Source organism: Vidua macroura, chromosome 1, assembly GCF_024509145.1.
Source record: "Vidua macroura isolate BioBank_ID:100142 chromosome 1, ASM2450914v1, whole genome shotgun sequence".
Taxonomy (NCBI): domain Eukaryota; kingdom Metazoa; phylum Chordata; class Aves; order Passeriformes; family Viduidae; genus Vidua; species Vidua macroura.
In genome coordinates this window covers 10287652-10308187 of record NC_071571.1, presented here as the reverse complement: position 1 = coordinate 10308187, position 20536 = coordinate 10287652, and the positions used below count along the sequence as shown (strand labels likewise).

The window sequence follows — 20536 nt, the reverse complement described above, 5'->3', positions numbered from 1 at the left end:
TGCCTACATCAGTAGGATGGACATGGGGCTGCCAGTTGCAAGGCAGGACAACCAAAGGATGACATCTGGAAGGCCGTTGCTGACTTTCTCTGCCTAAGAGTGAAGTGATGGGAAGGGAGAAGGAATAGCTCTTCTTAGTAACATTTGAACGTATTAACACTTCTCTAGCTTCCGTACCATGGATACTTTGGAGGAGATTGCATACAATAAGCTGGTGAAACACAGCAATGCATGTGTTTCTAATTCCCTTTCTGGCACTGCCTTTTTACAGGGCTCTCAATAGGCCCAAGCTCACCAGATTCTGGAGGAAGCAGAAAGTCTAAGCACCCCTAGTTCTGTGCTATTTTCAAGTAGAGATCTCTGCCTGAGCTCTGCTCACATCCAAGCCATTCAGAAGCAGACTGACTTCCAGGAACAGGCATCAGGCTGGTAGAGCAGGCTGGAGGAAGAACATTCCTCAGGTCTACATCTCTGCAAGACAAGGCATGACTCCAGCCATGCCTGTAGAACTGTGGCCTTCCCAGATACCCATCCCTCTGGCAAGACCTATGGCTGGTGGTAGGCATTCTCCCTTATTCCTGCATTTGTAGCAAGGCTGCAGAGGATCCACAGCCCCTCAAGACACCAGATTTTCTCTTGCCAACCATGTGGGCAAATGGAGGACATCACACTCTAGCCTGTGTGCTTGTCCACACTCGCACAGGCTGTCCAGACATGTTGTAAGAGATGGCTAGAGGGAAGATAAGATTTACAGTTCTGTCAGAACAAGACATACTTGTAAAAAGATTGTCTATTTCAGAAACCCTTCTCCACTCATTTTCAAACCAATTTGCTGTAATTCTATGGAGGAGACTTATATTGAATTCTGACTGTGTTTGTATTTCTTCTCTTACACAGGGCTGCTCTAGGTCAGGTTCCCTCAGTCTGATATGGTTAACTTCCTCTGCCTCAGATTTTTGCAAAATGGGAAGGATTTAATGTAAATTGTAATTCCAGGTTTAACAGTATTAGTGATATTAAAACATGTGATAAATGTAACCCGTAAAAGGGCTGCAGAATATATGAACAGACATACACATATCATCTTTTTGTCATGCTTATTGGGATGCTGTCATTTTAGAAAGGGAGAACTGTTATTTTTCAGGAGTGGGATTAATGGAAGGTAAAGCCAGGCAACCATGTGGTTGATAGTCCTCCAGGTGATGTAGGAGCTGGCTCTTAGGCTCCCTGTTTCTCACAGGACAATCCCAGAGAGCGTATTGTCACATGCTGTACAGCAAACCTGCAGTGACACACAGGGGATTTACCAGATCCACTGCACATCTGCAGGCTAATTCTGCAGTGCATGCACAGCAGGTCTGACACATCCAGATGCTGCAGAGACTGCACATATGCAAAGGACATTTGGACTGTTCCAGCCAGGCTGTCGAACATCCAGAAATCCGGAACGGATATGCTGCATTTGGCAGTGTTAATGGGACAAAGGATGGGGGGAGCCCCCTTTTTCTTTCCCATTAAATCCCCACCTGCTTTAAGTCAGGGAGACAAAAGTACAGCTTTGTTTTCTCAAGATGCTTTCTCAGGATGTGAGTTTGTAGCTGGAGATGTTCTGTGTGCAAAGCAATTTTTCTTTTCTTAGTGGGCCCTTGTGTCAGACATCTAAAAATAATAGTGAATCCAGACCTTTATATCTGTACATATCTCTCAGTCCCTCTTGTGTGGTGACCTTTCTCTTACTGCCTCTGTAGAGGAGCCATGACAGCCAAGAGTGAAGTAACCACTTAAACAGGGATTTATTTCAGAATAACCTTCTGAATTTTATCTTGATTTGATCATTCAGTTCTGGGTAAGATAATGTGGACAACTGCATGCACATTATAAAGAGAAACCCACCCTATAAGAAAAAAAAAGAGCAAACTTAATTACCTGTATTCCCCGTAAGCTGTGGTTTTACCCAATTCACTTCCAGTGTTTTGCCGGGAAATTTGATTATTCATTCACAGACAATGTTATCAATTAAGCATTGCTTCTAACAGCTCAGACATGGGTGGTTCATTCTCTCTTAATCAAGTGCTGTGTCTCCACTAGATTGCTTTCTGTAATTTCCCATCATTGGTATCACCAGTGTAGCTCTATTTGTAGTGCAACCATGTGGACCAGTCATCAGTGCTTTATTTATTATGGTTAATAAATCTGTGAGATGTGGTGCTTAAAAGGCACCTGCTGCTCCTTTCACATGCCTAGAGACAGATCCCTGCACCTCCTGCTGCTGGAGCCCCAACAGCACCAGCCTGGGAACATTTCAAGCTATGCAGGGCAGAGAAGATAATACATTTGTGCCGAAGATCCCTTTGCTTTATGAAAAAACAATTTTCTGTAGAATTACAGGAACCAATTTCCACAGCCTCTCTTATTAGCATGACACATATATTATGTATCTGTTCTCTGTGCATATATTTGCATACTTTCTATGTGTATATGTGCATGCCTTTGCTTTCAGCTATTCCTGCTGCCAAGTCTTAAGGTAGTCCAAGTAAACTTGGTGATTACAATTTCATTTTTTTCTTCCATAGACATTGTTTGTATTGCAACATTATTTGGATTGCAAAGATTGCAAGGAAATATTTAAACAAAATTTGATTCTGAAAAAGTACTCTCATGTATTCATTTTATTAATACTAACAAGTATTCCTATCGCATCTGCCTTCCTAATTCTCAAAGATCTTACCAAGGGATAACCATGATGGGACATTTCAAAGAGTGTATGTGTGTTGAGAACATGGATCTCTTTGAAAGGCACGTGCACATCCCTGGGCACATGTGGGCACATCCCTGAAACGGTGCAGCAGATGTTTCACAGATGAGAAACTATAGCACACAGACAAATGCCTAATAAGTCTTGAGCTTAAAAAAGAGTTTGGTTTTGAATTGGTGGATACCCGCAGAGCTTAGTTTGGATAAAAATGAAGATATTGAAAGTCTCTGAGAAGCACCCCTTGAGGCCATCACTTAAATATGATGGTTACTGTTTTGGTTTTGCCACCATGACTGAGAGTCCAGTTACCATTTTATTATTCTTTGGGTTTTTTATGGCATCTCTGTTTTCTATCCTGTACCAAGGTCTCATAATATTAAACCTTGTTCAAACACAGAGCAAAAAATACCTTCCTTCACTTTTCACTAATGAGTACATGATGAAATCAGTTAGTAATGCAGGTAGTGGTTTCAGCACTTGGTGTAATGCTTTTTGGGTGGAGGATATTTTTAGTACACATCAGAGTTGGTATATTTTTCAAAGAATTTGAAGATTTCCAAGGAAATATCTGTTGATGTTCCTGGATGCCATCTGCAGAACATAAGAGCATAGGAGGAAACATGAAAGTGTTGGTCTAAAATCTTACAAATGGGTGAGGAAAGATGTCTCAGTCAGAGGTGAATGATAGAGGGTAGAAAGGAAAAACACCACAGAGGGCCTTAAAGCTTAACCAGTGCTGGAGCGGAGGAGGTGGAGCCTGTGGAGGTGTTTGAAGAGTTGGGTGCTGCTGTCAAAATGACAAACTGCTGAAATTCACAAGGCTGCATGAATTTGCCTGAAGTGTGATTTGACCAGCCCATTGGTGAAGATGTTTGCTTTATGAATAGGTAGTCTTCTTTTACATATTCTCCAAAAAGAATCATTAAATGGGACATTGAAGCTGTAGAAAGGAAAATGGAAACCAAACATCATATATGCTCTGGAGCTGTAATGTGATGTCCACCATCACTGGGATAAAGGAGAGAAAAAAAGAAGCCTGGGATATCCATGCTAAACTTGAATTGAAAGCTAAACCTTTCAAGGAGATGCTGGAAGGCAAAATTGAGATTGTAATAATGAAAGAAAATTTGAAGTATGTGCATTTAAGTCAGACCAAGCGTAAGCTCACCTGTGAAGTAACACTTTTAATAAAACAAATCTAATCAGAAATTACATTTTTTCAGATTTATCTAGCAGAATGTGGCTCCACTTTCTTGGATGTCTTTGGTTAGAAGTATTGCGTTTTAAGTCTCCTCTGGCTGATCCAGTGGATTCATTACTTAGTTGTACATTTGATGGGAAGAGTGAAATGCCACACTTAATAACGAGTTCCATGGGGATAGTGTGACATTTAGCATGTTGACAAAATATACTGTGTGTTCATACCTGGGTTTACTTTTAAAGCTGAGCCATCAGCCAATGAATAGAAGCTCAGGAAATACTGTGAAAGGAAGGTAAATACTGTTTCTTAAAACTGCCTGCAGGTACTGTGTGCCTTCCTTCCCAATGGCCCTAGAGTTGTTTGGTTTATCCTACAGCTCTCTCTCCTGGGGGCACACACTGTAAGTTAGTTTTAGAACAATAAATGTAGCCTCTGTCTAAGAATGCCTTCTATTTCTTGTCAGTTAGACATTTCAGCTTTTAAATATTTTTAGATTCAATAATTTGGCACAGACATAGGAATAAGAGATACATCAAAGCAGCTTGTCAGCTGACGTTAGGGAGATAATTGTCCTTTGTTGGAGAGGGCAGTGCAGCTATTGCCATGTTATCAGCACATAGTGTTGCAATTTAGCTACAAAAAGAAGTAATAAAGAAAGGAGGAACAAGGAGGTGAAGGGGGAAAAAAATTTAAAAAGAGGCAAAGCTGCTTCCAGCTGACAGTTTTGTACCTTCCATGCACTTAAAAATAAAGCTATCCAGCTTGTAGTGGTATTGCTTAAATAGCTTTACTGAGGCTCTTGCATTTTTAGCTAAATTCAGTCAAAACAGGATCCAGCTTACAGATTAGGATTTGTGGATTGATATATCTGCATTAAGTTGTCTGCCTATGAACTTTATGCTTCTATTCTTATGTGAAAAGATATAGTTAATTCAGTTGATGATACCCAAAGAGCTTTTCAGTTTATTCCAAAGCAGATACCTCCACTGACCACTTGCACAGCTCTCAAGGCTTCACTGGACTTCCAGAGTTGCCTGAAGATGGGTGTCTGGTACTGTTCAAGACTTCCTACTGTACTGGAGACATCTGCACAGAGTGAGCACACATAAAACAGGACTTCAAGGGGACAATGCCATTCTGGCCCAGCCGGGTATCACAGTCCACAACATCTTCAAAGAAATTTGACACCTTTGTTTAGAGTCCTGAGTTCTGGTCTAGGTCACTGTTTTTCATAATGGGAGCTTAGCTTAAGCACCTTCTTGTAGACACCTAAATATAGGGGCCTTAGGAGCTTTAGCTTGTGTTAGGAACATGTCTGTTTGCTCCAATGCACCTGCTGATGCCTGTTTGTATTGTGATGCATGGATTTCTAAGCCTCTCCTATAAAATAACTGTGTTCCAGGCATATACATTTTCTTGAAATTCTTCATGACTTGCAAAGAGTCAATCGCTAGTGCTAATCACACTTACCTGGTAAAGTCCTGCTTCAGCTGCAAGACTGGGGTAGACCACGGTGTTATTTAGAATTATGCCACTTTGACAGTGGCTGTGAATGTGTCTGTGCACAGGGCAGTGTCATGACACTGGCCTTTCTCTTAGGAAAGCCATTCATTGCTTTACCACCTCCCTAAATTTAGGAATTGATCCAAGTATGGATTCTCAAGCCATTACGCAGCAAATTCACAAACACGTCTGGGTAGCCGCCAATTCACAAACACGTCTGGGTAAAGCTTTATGAACAATGAACAAGCATTAGCACTTAACTCACAGACCTTTGTGCTGGCTGTGAAAGTTATCAATTCTTTGGGTTTAGTTATGTTCAGAAGCAGAAGTGAAAAAAAATATATTCTTGTTACTGCACTATACTGCTAGAGCCTTCATGGAGGTGAACAATTTGGCTGTTAACACCACTTTGTTATTTGTGGCAACACTTCACTGATTTCATGGTACTCATTATTCTGCATGGCTTTTACTCCCACCCATTGCTTAGGAATGGCAGTGTGTAGGTTCTTGCTATTGTGTCCTTTGTCTCACACCATTGCTGGTGCCTTGGGAGCCAGCGGGTGCACAGGAAGCCAAGATGTGAGTCCGGGCAATCCAGCTAATTCCTGCTCCAGCCCCTTCAGCAGAGAGCTGTCATCCAGTTCCTTGCTGTCTCTCCAGACTGGGACACTGCTTTCTGGTTTTTCACCCTAGAGGAACTTAATACAAAGAGGTGTCCCCACAGTTGGCGGATGCAGAGCTTCTTCTTGTATTTTAGCACACAATTAACTTCCTCATCTTAATTGGTGTTGTCAGTGAGCCAAGTTTACATGTCCTACTCCACTCTTGGGCAGAGATTTATTCACTGTTTTTATATATATGGGTAAGTAGAAAGTAAAGCCATCAAATGATCCCCCAGATCTCATAAGACATTTTGATATTCTCATTTAGTTTTCTATTTCCTTAAATGACTACTAGTGCAGGATGATGAGTTGGGGCTCCCTCTTTTCTGACTATATGAAGAAACTTCATGTTGCCCATTGGGTCAGAACTGACTTAGTTAAAACAAATAGATGTATACAAAGTAGAAGGAAATGAAACTTGCTAAAGTGTCTCAGTTTTACGATTAGATGAGCTACTTAATGTATCTGTAGTAAAAACACAATCTCCATAGTGAACTGGAGGAGGGAAGAGCCCTTGGCAGTGTTGGGGAGTGCTGTGGGCAGCAGTGCTGCCTGGCCAGTTGGGTGTCCTGCTGTTTTCTGCCATGGCAGGGTCAGTGTTTGATGTTATCTTGTGTGCACTGTTTATTTTGCACCTGGAAAAAGATGTTTGTGTACTGCCCCCAGCTGCAGAAAAGGGACTGAGGTACTTGAGGTATCTCACAGTCACTAATCCAGGAGAAGGAAGCCTCAGGCTTGAATGTGTTTTGCCCAATGGCTTTCAGGTCTACCTGGAAGATCTCCCTCCTACAGCAGTTGTGTACCTCTGAAACTGATGCTTTTCCTCAGAATTTAATTTCCCCTAGCTGTTTCTAAAGCCTATTGCATGTGGTTTTGTTGTTTGGAAGATGCAGTTAATCCCCTTTTCCTGTATCATCTTGATGTTGTACTGCAGCGGCAACATCTCAGTTTTCTTTGTTTTTCTCCACATGCCATTGCCCTACACAAGTCACTTGCCATGGGAAATGTGGCACTACTTTTTCTTAGCAAAACTTCTGTCACACAGCATCAGTGTTAGGTGTAGAATTTTTGGGTGTGTTTGTCTAGGATTTTTGTGAATACATGTGATTTCCAGAAATGATTTCATTCCTGACAATGTAGATAAGGACTGAGATGAGTAATGGTGCTTAGCATCTCATACAGACTGAAACATAATTTTTGGAAAAATTACAGTTAAAATTAGTTTTATTATTAACTGTATATTGCTCATTTTCAGGCTTGCCAAATAAAGAGGGAAAAGTTCTGAATATAAAAGGGAGTAGAAAGTACTCCTTTTGGTTATTTCAGTGATTTAGAAGTCAGGTTCACCTGGCTGAAAGAATATTAAGGGAAATGAGAGCAAGTGAAATTATGCAGTACTATAGTATGGAGACAGAGGAGTTAAATGAAGACATTTTATTTGATTTAAGAGAGTGAATTATTAATCACAATCTGAGTAGAGTAAAATTTATGGATTCATTCTGTCTTGTAGGCGCCTATGAGATTTTACTCCAAGCATGTTTTTTAGCCAACCAGCCATTCCTCCACAAAATCAAAGCAGACTTGACATTGCTGATAATCCAAAGATTTAAGAGAAAAGCTGGATTTCCAGTGCAGTTTATTTTCACAAAGAAATAAGCATACAATGCCAACTTTTTTCAAAAGATGCTTTTTTAAAAAGTCCATTGAAACCCAACTGAGACTGATTGAAGTAATCACAGGATTTTTGGTTGGTCTGCAGTCTGCATAAAAATTCTTGTTTCCACAAATGTAAACTCTTATCCGTCTCTAATAAGCTGGCATTGAACTGTTTGGAAATAGTAGTGGAGAGTTTTTACATTATGTTTTAATTGAAAAATATGAACATATTTCCAAGCATTGTTTTGTTGAATCCAATTTCAAGTTATTAGTCCTACATTTGAGCTCTAAGTGCAAGGGGCCAGATTTTCTTGTGTTCTTACAGTTACATGTAGTGTGTAAATACTTCTTAAAGGTAAAAAATTGTAGGAAAGAATCAATTTAATTTTGTCAGGTTCCTCCTGTTCTTTACCCCTGTGCATCACACACCCAAGGCTCTGTGCTTTGTTGGCTCAAAGCTGAATGCATCAGCTGGGCTTGTCTGCTCAGGTTCTTCTCTGGAAGAGAGCAGGGAACCACATCATGCCACTATTACACGTGCAGGTTTGATTTCTTTTCCTATTGTTTGAACTTTCCTGTTTAAGTCATTGCCTTCACTCTTTTCTGGAAGTTGTCAAAGAACATCAGTTTCTAGAAGTGTTGATATATCATGCTGTTGTTATATTACTACTATAGTTTAAGAAGCTTTCAAGAAAATCCTATTAAAAAAAAGCAAATTCACTATGGGAAAGGGATTAATAAAAGGTTTGAATCTTAAAATACTGGATGTTTAGGCTCAGCATATTCAAATGCTGCAGGTTTACAAGGCTATTTTTGTTGTTTTGCTGGAACAGGCCACTATTTTCAACCTGGTTTGGTGCAGTTATAGTTTACTTTCTGACCATTGGTAGGTAAAAATAACTATAGTTATTACTATATTTTCCTTCCCGCAGGACCTAGTTTCCATAGGTTAGTATTATGTTGTCACCAGCTAACACCATCCAACCAGATGAGGTTTTAGATGATACACACTAAGTTTTCATAGGAACCATTTTGCAGGAAAATTTCCATTGCAATGCTGTCTACCTTTATTAGCTCATTAAAATATTTCCTAAATATTACTTTATGAAAAGTCATTTGTTTGTGAAATAAAAAATGCCAAGCTTACTGTCTGTTTGCTCTTTCTATGTTGTCCATGACCCTGGAAAAAAGGTTTTTTAGAGAGAACCAGGAAAATAACCACATCAGAAAAGCTGACCAGAGGCAAGTAGTGTGTAACCAATTGACACGATGCGCTTTAGGCACTGAATGTTCATTCAGTGTATGCCAGTGTATGCTGAACTCCTCCTCACTATAAATCTTCCAAAATGCAATCAGAATGAGCTGTTTGGTTTTTTTTTTTTTCATTAATGCAGGGGTGGACCAGGCGTTACCACAAGAACGTCGAACTCCTGTCACTCCGTCCTCTTCCTCTCGGTATCACCGTCGCAGGTCCTCAGGGTCACGGGATGAGCGCTACAGATCGGGTGAGTGGGACTGAAGACCCCAGAACTGGGACGAAAATTTGGAATGTCTTGTTCTGTTCCTCACTTTTTTAAAAAGAAGTTTGTTGTGAACTCGTGTAGCTATACATGGGGAACATTCCTTGTACAGATAGAGAGACGCTGTCCAAGCGTGCAGGGGTGGAGTTATGAAGCCAAGATACATCTGGAACCGGATCTGGCAGTGAGTGTGAAGGGCTGCAAAAAAGCCTTCAACAAGCATATTAATAAAAAAGGGAGGAGTAGGGACAACATGGTCCCACTGCTGAATGGGGCAGGAGACCAGGTGACAAAGGGCATGGAAAAGGCCAAGATAATTAATGTATCCTTTGCCTTGGTCTGTGCTGATGATATTTGAGTTTGGAAACCAAGGCATTTGAGACCCGTGGGAAAGTCTTGAGCAATGACAGCCTACCCTCTGTGCAGGAGAATTGGGACAGGGAATATTTGAACAAACTGAACGAGTAGAAGTCTGTGGGACATGATGGGGATGCATCGCTGACCAATGTGAGTCCACTTTCAACTCCTCAGAAAGTCAGGGGAGGTTTCTGCAGACTGAGAGAAAGCAAGTTCATTGCTGTCTTCAGGAACAGCAAGAAATAGGATCTGGGAAACTACAGGCCAGCCAGACTCTTCTCAATCTCTTGAGCAGGTGGTAGAGCAAATAATGCTGGAAACTCTTTTTAAACATATGAAGGACAAGGTGGTCATTGGGAGTAGACAGCATGGATTTACAAAGTTCTCTTAGTAGCTTGGTCAATTCATGCCTGATCAGCCTAATGACCTTCTACAATGAGATGACTTCCCTGGAGGTTGAAGGAAGAGCAGTGGAAGTTGGATGCCTTGCCTTCAGTGAGGCTTTTGACATTGTCATAACATCCTCCTTGGCAAACTGGTGAAATGTGGACTAGATAAGTGGACAGTGAGGTGGTCTGAAAATTGGCTGAAATTGAGTTCAGAGAGTTGTGATCAGTAACACAAAGTCCAGCTGGACACCAGTCTCTGATGGTACTGTAGGGAGTGAATACTGGCTCCAGTACCCCTTAATAGCTTCATTAGTGACTTTGCAGGTGAGATGGTGCCCTCTTCACACACTGGCAGATGATACTAAATTGGAAGAAGCAGTTGATACAGCACACATGTGTAATGCCATTCAGAGGGATCTGGGCAGCTCTGAAACTTCTTTACTCTTACCTTTGAAGGTGTAACTGCATGTACTGCATGTACTGCACCCTAACAGGATGAAGGATAGGTGTGCTCAGCTGTTGTTTGAATTGCTTCAGAGGCTGCTGCAATATGAGCATCCTTCCCAGACAGCAACCTGAGGCCACAGACTGGTTCATCTGGTGCTGCCTCTCTTGCAGCTGCAGAATTAGGGAGCCATAGACAGCAGCACCCACCAACCTTTGTGGCAGAGAGACCCTGGTGAGCTGAGAGTCAGAAGCCAGGGCCTGATGGTTATAGAGGGTCTTGAGAAGAGTAAATTCGACTGTGGAGGCTCTGGATTGTGTTTGAGAGAAGTCTCTTGCTGGATGCAGTCAGACTCATTCAAATATGAAAAAATTGAAGTAAGCCTAAGAAAAAGCTTTTTTTTCTCCACTGGCACAGGTTGCCAAGAGAAATTGTGGTGTCTTCATTCTTGGAGTTATTAAAATTCCCACTGGATGTAGCCCCAAGCAGTGTGCTGTAGATGACCCTGCCTAGAGCAGGGAGTTGGACTGGATGGTCTCCAGAGATTCCTGCTGACCTACTCCAGTCTGTGGTTCTGTGGCACTGCTGAATCTTACTGTACTGATTCTAGTTTGGTAATACTATAAGAAAAATATTTAATTTGCAGTATAGCAAGTTGGGAACATCATTATGCCCTAAATAGAAGCACTGATTAAAGGAAGACAAAATTAATTTCAGAGCTGAACAGAAGGGTAATAACTCATTTCCAAGTGAATGGGATCCAACTTTCTTGATGATACTGCTCCAGATAAAACACAAAGTGAAGGAAGTGATTGGTTTAAAACTGGTTTATAATGGCTTCTCACAACAAGAAAGACATTGAAGTGTTGGAGCATGTCCAGAGAAGGGCAGTAAAACTGGCAAAGGGTCTGGAGCACAAGTCTTATGAGGAGCAGCTGAGGGAGCTGGAGGTGTTTGCCCTGGAGAAAAGGAGACTTTATCACTCTCTACAACTCCCTGAAAGGAAACTGGAGACAGGTGAGGTTCAGCCTCTCTTCACAAGCAACAAGAGATAGGACAAGTGAAAATGCTGTGGCCAGGGAGGTTAAGATTGGATATTAGGAAAAAAATTCTTCACCAAAAGAGTTGTCAACCATTGGAACAGGCTGCCCAGGGAAGAGGTGGAATGACCATCCCTGAAAGTGTTCAAAAGGCATGTGGATGTGACATTTGGGGATCTGGATGAGTAGTGAACACGGTGGTGCTGTGTTGATGGTTGGTTTGGATGTTATCTTTTCCAACCTTAACAATTCTGTGACTCCATAAAGGAAAAGTAAGCTCTGAAACTTCTTTACTCCTACCTTGGAAGGTGTATTTAGGCAGAATTAGGGAGCCATAGACAGCAGCACCCACCAACCTTTGTGGCAGAGAGACCCTGGTGAGCTGAGAATCAGAAGCCAGGGCCTGATGGTTATGGAAGGTCTTGAGGAGAGTAAATTTGACTGTGAAGGCTCTGGATTGTGTTTGAGAGATGTCTCTTGCTGGATGCATTCAGACTCATTGTGCTGACACAACTGGAAAATTGTGGAGAACTCCTTATTAAACCTTTTGTAACATATCTCTGGTTCATTCCATTAGTCAAAGAGTTTGCCAGTCCCATTTAAAGGAAAATTAAATGATAAATGTGACAGAGAAAGTTCATGCGTGTCCAGACCATTCTGATAAATTTTTAAAACTCCCTCCTCCCCTCGGAAACCCTGGGTTCATACTGTAGATGTTGCCAATTTTCTGTTGAATAATGGTTGTGGTATCTGCGTAATAATTCCTTGATATATAAGCTCCTAAGAGCTTCTCCAACATTACACTATAAATGGTCTGATTTCTACCCAGTTTTTAAATAGGTAAAAAAATACTATTCCTGAACTTGTCTAATTTGTGGGCGTTCAACACATGGTCCTCAAATCTCCAAGCTGTGATTCGCCAGAGCAGTTCTTTTAAAAACATGTACATTTGACTGTGAGGTGAAAGTTGTCTGCTTGAGCTGTGTTTGCCATTTGTACATGAAGATGTTGAGTCAGTTTGGGGATGGGCAAAAGGAGACATCCTGCCTATCTTCATTGCGTGCCTCTTCTGAGACCCCAAGAGTGCTCTGAGTTGGTGTTGTTGCCTCTTGGTTTCAGTTGCTGCCTGCTGCCCTTAAAGGAAGGCATTTGTTCAGTGAAATGGGTACATGAGGTACATGGGTACATGAGGTCCTGTCTTAGGGATGGGGCAATTGTAATTATATACATATATGTATAAAATAAAGACATAAACTTCATTACTGAGAAGAAAAGTAAGGTATTCAGTATAGAGGGCTGTTATTAGTGCAGGAATCTCACTGTAGGAGAGTCAGGACTATACTATAAATTCAGATTTTGCTGCTCTGAAAATGTCCTCAGCATTAAAACTGAGAAGCTTGACAGTGTTTTGGGGTCTTCTGGCAAGGCTTTGAATTCCTAGCTTGGTTGCTGTATAGCATGACTCCTCAGCAAGCCACGAGCTCTCCAGCAAACTGGTTTGAACAATTCCTGCATCTTCACTCACTCAAAAGAAAACCAAATGTAGCAAATGTCAGTGAAAGTAAATGTAAGTATACATTTCAATTTTTAAAAGTTATCAGATTGTCTTCAAATTTACTTTCAGAGGAGCTTTGCTAAGATACAGTGGAATGTTCCACCCTAGGAAAAAAAACCTCAAACAACCCTAACTATGTACTCCCCTTCTGTTTATTGCCCCTGTGAGATCAGAAGTCTGCTTCTTTCTTGGTCTCTTAATTACTCAGTTATTACTGTAGGTTGCAAACTTGCAAGTCAGATTTCATTCTGGTTATCATATTTTCAGATTCAGATTTGCTTCAGGTAGAAGTCTTTGTTTGGCTTGTTGTTTTGCTGTGCTTAATACTTCAGCATCTCTGCTCTGATCACATTGTGATTGTTAGATCCTAGCTGTTACCCAGACTGAGTGTTTGTTATCATATTTGGCACATCTACTTGGAAAAAGCCCAAAAAAATGAATACACACTCTTTAACCAATAAGGAATTCATATCTAGAAAACATTTTCCTTCCTTAGTGTTTATGCACAGTTTATTTCAATTAACATCTGCAAATAAATTTCCCATTCAAATTCTGATCAAAGTCCTTTTCTGTCTCTTCTTGGTAAGGTTTTCCTAATTGGAAGTCTAAGATGCTGAAAGTCATCCAGTTCTCCTTCCATGCCTTTGCTTTTTATGTGGATTTAGATGTCAGCAAAGATTGTTTAATGAACTCTCTTTGGAGACTCAAAATCATTGCTGCCACTAATATCACCTTCAACTTATTCTCTTGTACAATGCAAAATGTCAAACTGTGATGTTTTTAATCCCTATCTGTTTTCTTATTTCTTTATTATCTTTATTATTATTATTATTATTATTATTTCATTAATGTTGTAACCAAATTTTTCTGCACTATAATTTTGAAAACCTGCTTTCTATGATTTTATATTCTAAATAAAATTAATACTTGAGTTTGTGGACACTATTTTTTTCCCCTCAATGTTCCTGGGATATTTTTTGCTTCAAGATAATTGGATTTTAGAATTCAGCCTGCACTGGAAATTCAGTCTAATTCTTCAAACCAAAAAGGTTTAAAATTTCCTGGCTGCTTCTTTTTTGTACAGGAAGGGAGCCTGAAACCACTATGTTTCAAAATGTCAGCTTTGATCATTTTCCTGATGTCTAAAGAAATAGAAAATGCTATAAAGTGTAGTAACTGAATTAGTGCAGGGTGAAGCGATATTATTTTCATTATACAAATGTGGCAAATAGTTTAGCTGATGTTAATCCAAAAGCATTCCTTGATTTGTTTACTACTAATTTTTTTTAAAAAAATCTCTTAATATTTCCACATTTGGAAACAATATTTGGAAAGGTTTGCCAAGTGTAGATCATGGCAATGTTTTTCTCTTAGCAACTGCCATTCCTTATCCGGTGCTTGTGCTATAACATTATCTGGGGGCTCAAGATGACACTGAAGCCAAATGGTGCTGTAGGCTGGATCAGTAACTTTTGCCAAGAGGCTTTTCTGGCCCAGTGGATTTTCAGGCAGGAGAGCTCAGACAGAGGAATGCTGGCTTGCCCAGCACTCTGCATGCAGAATAGAAGTCAGCATCAGCCTTGGTCTGCTCGTGGGACTGCAGAGTCAGGCACAGACTGGAGTATGAGTGAATAATGGACATGTAGACGTAGCTGCAGTTGGCCATACAGCTTTTGTTTCCTTAGTGCTGTTTAGGAACTAGGTTTCTCGCGTACTTTTGGAAGCTGCAGATCCATGGATTTGGAATGGTGTGTTGAGAAGAGGAGATGGGAATTATGTGGTGGATTGGGCAAGGGGGTAGCTTGAACAGCCTAGCTTTAGCTTTCACACCGCTGTCTGAATGACAGACCCAGTTGAATACTGACATTTCAGAGGCTGTTGTCCCTCCATACTGTCACTAGGGCCCTGTTTGCTCGCTGGTAGCAGTGGCTGCATTCTGCTCTTGCTACCGCTGAAAACCCTCATAGGAGAACCTGAAGTTTCTGCCACCATTATTTAAAATGCCATCATATCAGCTGTCTTGCTTTGGGAAGAATGGTCTTAACTGATTGGGTGCTTAAAAGCCCCTCTGCAGTGTAGCCCTGTGGTGACCGTGCTGCCCGAGCTTGGCCCTTGCTGTGGCTGCCGTGGTGGTGGCCGGAGCTGAGCTGGGCTCTGCTGCCACGTAAAGGCTGCAGCGCAGTACAGCAGCAGCTGCTGGGGCCCCGCCAGGTGACAGAGCCCCTGGGCAACTGGGAGGTCCTTGTGATCAGAAATTGTGGTCTTGGTCACCATAAATCCCCCCCCCCAGTTCTGTGTTTCCCAGCCCGGTTGTGGTCTGGGAGGTTCAGAGAGCAACTCTCTGTCAGAGACCTTCAGCACCTTTCTGGAGAACAAGTGTGTTATCCTCCCTCAGCTGGGTGATCAACACACAAGGAGCTGAAACATCAGGTCCTTTCCAACTTCCATTTTCCCAAAAGGACACCCTGTGGCCTTTAGATGAGGCCAAAGCAAGAAGCTTGAGTTCTCCATCCCAGAGCACCTTCTCGTGTGCCAAGACCTGGCTTTTACTGTTTCCACACTTGTCAGTAATAAAAACCCACCTAAAACCAGAATGGATAACAGAAAAAATGTGGACCAATAAAATTTAAAAACTAAAAAAAGAGCAACATTAATTGCTAAGGAATGTGGTGTAATATATTCAAAGGCATATGGATGTGTTAGGCATGAGATAGTGTCTCTATGATTTCTACTGCACCAGAATTCTCTGATGAGACAAGGATGGGATAAATGAGTTGGGCCAAGGTTATTAAGCTTCTTGTTTCTCATGAGCTTTGTAATAGGCCTTGAAGATGACCAGAGCACTGCCTGGAGCAGTGTAATAAAAGTGAGACCAATGAGCTCTAAAATCTGACTTTTCCAGATGTCAGGAATGATGTGGGAAGTAGCAGCATAAGTGAAATTGTGCTGCCTCTGTGTCTGGAGGTTAATGGTGTCCTAGAAGTAAGACTAGCAAAAGAGAGCACATGCACTGCATGGACTCAGTGGAGAGGTTTTAAAAGGCACAGCAGCAGGTGAGCACAGAGCTGGGAGCTGAGAAAAGGAGTGTTTTGAGAAATGCCATTTTTGGAATCAACATCTCTCAGCCGGTAGCATGGAGGAAGGGTATGGGCTGTAGGGTGGTTGTGTTACCTGCACTCCCAGCTGGGAGAGTACCTCCCTTCTGACACTCTTCTGGTGATTTTTTTCTCCATAATTTAGGTGGTAGAAGTGAAAAAGAAAAAATTGGTCTGGTACACCTTGGAGACCAGTAAATTGGTCTGGTACATCCTTGGAGAGCTGCCAGCCCCTGCCCCAGAGATCCCACCACTGCAGAGAACAACAGTGGTTTTTCAAGTATTTTTCATGTATTTTTCAAGTGCACTCAGCACTTCTTTTAAAAGACATTTTAATATAGGAGATACTTGGAGGTACTGCCAAAACAAATGCATCCTAACTGCACCTTTCACAGCTCAAACTCCTGAGCCACCTTTCCCACACTGGTGTTCAAAGGGGAAAAGACAGCACAATTTATACTGAGCATGAAATTGTTAAACTTCAGAACAAATCATCCCAGGTCAGGTTTGAGGGTCATTTGAAATATGATAATTAGGAATGAAAGAACATTCCCTGTAGACCCAAGTCCTAGAGATGCTGGCACCAGACCTTTCTTAGCTGAGCTGCTCTGCTCTAGGAGCTTCAGTACCTGTCTCACCATGTATTTGTTCTCATTTACCATGAGGTAGGTGTGTGCATGAACCCTAACAAAGGTTGGTTCCATTTTGTGACTTTACAGCTTACCTTGTGGTGATTTGAAAATATACAGGTTACTTATATTTTGTGGTTTTGAAAGCAGAGTCAAGATATCGTTCTGCAATCCTGCCAGAACTGACAAAAAATAATTACACTATGACATTATGAGAGCTGTGCATGCTAAAGGATGGAATGGGAAGATTTGAGGACTCATTTTTACTGAACCCTCATCATTTAGCATTTCCCCAAAGAATAAGGAGAAAGGAAAATATGTTTAATATGCTATGTATTAGAATGGGATTGCATATAAATGTTCATGTGACTGATCATAAAACAATATTTTAACCTTAAATTTGAGTGAGGGTTACTTGTAAAAGTTAATTTGAAATCATTAACCTAGCTGTAAGCAGACTTATTCAGAAATTATTTAATCTCCTATCTGATTTAGCTTGCTTACAAATTTCAAGCAATGACTCAATCGGGACAAAAAAGAAGTTGAAGAAAAATACTGGCAAATATGTAATTTATATGACCACATCCTTGCTTTTGACCCAGAACAAAAAGTTTGTGAGGATAAGTATAGAGCTCTTGAGAAAAATTATTTGAGGATCTCCAGAGAGAAACAAATATAAAGTTAGTTTAGTTCAGATTGCATAGTAAGGGGGCCTGAGATGAGATCACTGTGTGAAGCTGACTTCCAAAGTGCATTACAAATGGGATAATAAATAAATGGAGGGATGGAAATTATTAGTGGGAGACATGCATGTTGGGGTTTTATTTCACTTATGAGTAGAGTTAATACAATTTTTAAAAATTCTCAGAGTTTTGAGAAAAAATATTTTAAAATTAACTTCATTATAATACCAGAAGAATCCAAATTAACGCAAAAACTATGCCTTTCAGCAAAACTAGCTGTGGAGTCAGAGAGTTCAATCTGTTTTGGTGTCCTCTGTTTCCAGCATGTGAGCTCTGTGTTTCACATCCTGCCCGTGCAGCTTTCCCAGCCACGTGTTCAGCTTCTCTCTTCCTTCTACCCAGAATTATGGATTACTGCTGTGCCAGCCAAAGTGGGAGATGACAGCCATGCTTCCCTTCCTTAATGTTTAGCTTTCTGACCACATGAGAACATACCAAGCATCTGGTCTGTGCATGTGTGCAGCAGGTGGGGATGGAAGATGCTCAGGGGGTGCTCAGCATTGGCTGAAGGATGGCATAGCCCTTCAGGGAGTGCAAGGAGCAGCTTCCTGCACCAGTGGGGATTGTTGCCTGCAGCATCCTTGAAAAGCCAAGCCTTTTACAGTGGCACATTCATGGGAATGCACATCTTTTCTAAACCACTGACTTTTAACTGCCAAAAATGGTACAGATCAACAAAACTCAGCCCCAAATTCATGAAAAGACAAGAGAAGTTTCCCTTGCATCTCCATGTATCCCCAGTTCCCAGTAAAGCCAGAGGCCTAATATATATAGCTTAAATATCCCAAAGACTGAACCTTGCACACATAAGTTGTTTCTTGAAAGGTAAGCAACAGTTTATTTCTGTTAGTAACCTCCACAGCCCTCCTATAAATGAAAGTTATCTTAGAGCAGCTGTTCCTGCATTCAATCATGTGTTGACTATTGTGAATGCCATATTTCAGAATTAATAGCACATCTGCTTCCAGATGGAGAGAAATTAGGTGTCACACTGTTTGGGCCATATGCTTTCCTATCTTAATACCCAGAGAGATTGTGAAAGTATTCTGAGACTGCTTCGTTGTAGCATCACCCCCAGCAAAGATCTGTTATTATATGGACTCACTTTCACATTCCCAGGGGTGAGATGATTTCCAAGGGACTGATCTATGTTGGATGAACACAGCAGAATTTTTATGAAATCACTTGCCCTGTATCTGCCTGAAAATAACTCAGTGATGTCAGCCAGGACAACGAAAAGACAAAACCCAACTGTAGTCAGTTCTGATGATACCACATTTACCATGTTTCACCCTATTTAGCACGTCCTGATTGCATTTCCAATAAATGTAGCTACCAAGTTATCTCTATTCAGAGTATTTACAAGCTGCTTATTAGGAAATGAATTCTCAGTGTATCCTTTGTCTCCATGGTAGCTCTGACAAAGGTCTGATTAAACTCAGAAGCAACTCTCATGCTTTCAACTACTGGTTTCCTGTAAGACAGCAATTACCAACCTTCTCCCTGTATAATTACTTAGCATACAATTGCTATACTTACCATTGTCTTATCCAGAATTTTCAGCCAAAATTCACCTTTGATAATGCTATTTTTCTATAGTATCAGCTGTTTCCCTGTAATAACTAGAAATTGTTTTAGTAGCAAAACAATTTCTAGTTATTACAGAGATTATTATTGTTATTATTATTATTATTATGTTGCGCTCTGTGTTGATGCAGCAGAAAATGGCCTTGCTTCCATTGCCTCCTCTGTGTGTTCTTCCAGCTGTTTTCCTTGATGCCATCCCAGGTACTTGCTTCCCTATGACTGAGATTTATTTGTGGTTTTACTTATTTGTTAAATGTCTGACTTCAGGGCTGATCCTCTACTGCAATATAAATGAGACATGTATTATACATACGTAAATAACCTCTAATTAAAAATCCTTTGGTATTCTCAACTCATTAGAGCAGAGCATCAGCCTTCTTGATCTCAATAATCTGCCCTTCTCTGAGTGAGTTAGTTGTGTTTGAGGGCTATCCTGTAAGGAGTCTAAACCTTCTCAGGCCTTAGGCCTGTCTTACTCCCAGTTGTGTCATCCATCATGTTGCCAGAAATTGGCTACTAATGCAAAGGAATAAAGATTGCTTCCAATGGCTAGCTCAAAACAAGGGAAAAAAATGACAAAAAGAGCTCAGGGGAGAGGAATGAGAGGAATTACATGAGCCAAAAGGAAGAGATGGATGAATTCATATCACAACTAGGTTTGTCTCCAGGCAGTTTTATTCTTCCAGGGATACATCCCCTGAAAGGAGGGATGGAAGTAGTACCATTACCTTACAACGGGCAAACCAGGCTGCAGAAGATGGTAGGGACTCTCTTAGGTAATTCTGCATCTGTACAGAAAAAAATAAGCAACAGCTTGTTTTTTCATATTTGTTTTTCTTAAACAGCTGGTGATTGCATATGAAGGCTTTATAATTCCTGGGAAACTGAAAACGTGAGCAAAACCAGAAGAAGGAATATATTTTATCAGAAACAGAGGCAGAAACAAATTCTAAAATCTTGATTCTAGCAATGCATGACTCCCATCTACAGCCAGTGTAATTTCTTGTCTCAAAAAGAGACAGGGCTGCGTGGTAAATGAGATGCAGGAGAACTACTTGACACACAACGGCAAGACCTGATTTAAGTACAAAAGAAGATAATGTTGTTCTTTTGTGTGCTGGGGCATTTTATGCAAGGGCTGTGAGAACAGTTTTATAATGTGAAACTTTTTAATGTAGCTGTTGCTGGCCACGGGAGGAGCACCCTGTTCTGTGATCTGTGCAGAACTCATACCCAGATCCCTGATCTCTGAGGAGGTACTGCTTTGCTTACAGTATTTTGAGTGTTTGACGTGCCTATGGAGCAAATGCAGCTAATATTGAATAAAGGAAGCTGCTGAAGCAAGTTAAATTTATGTAGGGAAAAAAAAAAACCCTAATAATAAGTCCTCCACCTTGAG

The 20536-nt window shown here is 40.9% G+C and overlaps 1 protein-coding gene across 1 annotated transcript in view; it reads left to right on the top strand.

Annotated features, from left to right (window-relative positions):
- DIP2C (disco interacting protein 2 homolog C) overlaps positions 1-20536 on the top strand; it is a 308057-nt gene that overhangs the window by 167284 nt on the left and 120237 nt on the right. Inside the window, exon 4 of the mRNA XM_053984007.1 lies at positions 9172-9282. Within this exon, the coding sequence (XP_053839982.1) occupies positions 9172-9282 (111 nt within the window). The remainder of the gene's footprint in view (positions 1-9171; positions 9283-20536) is intronic.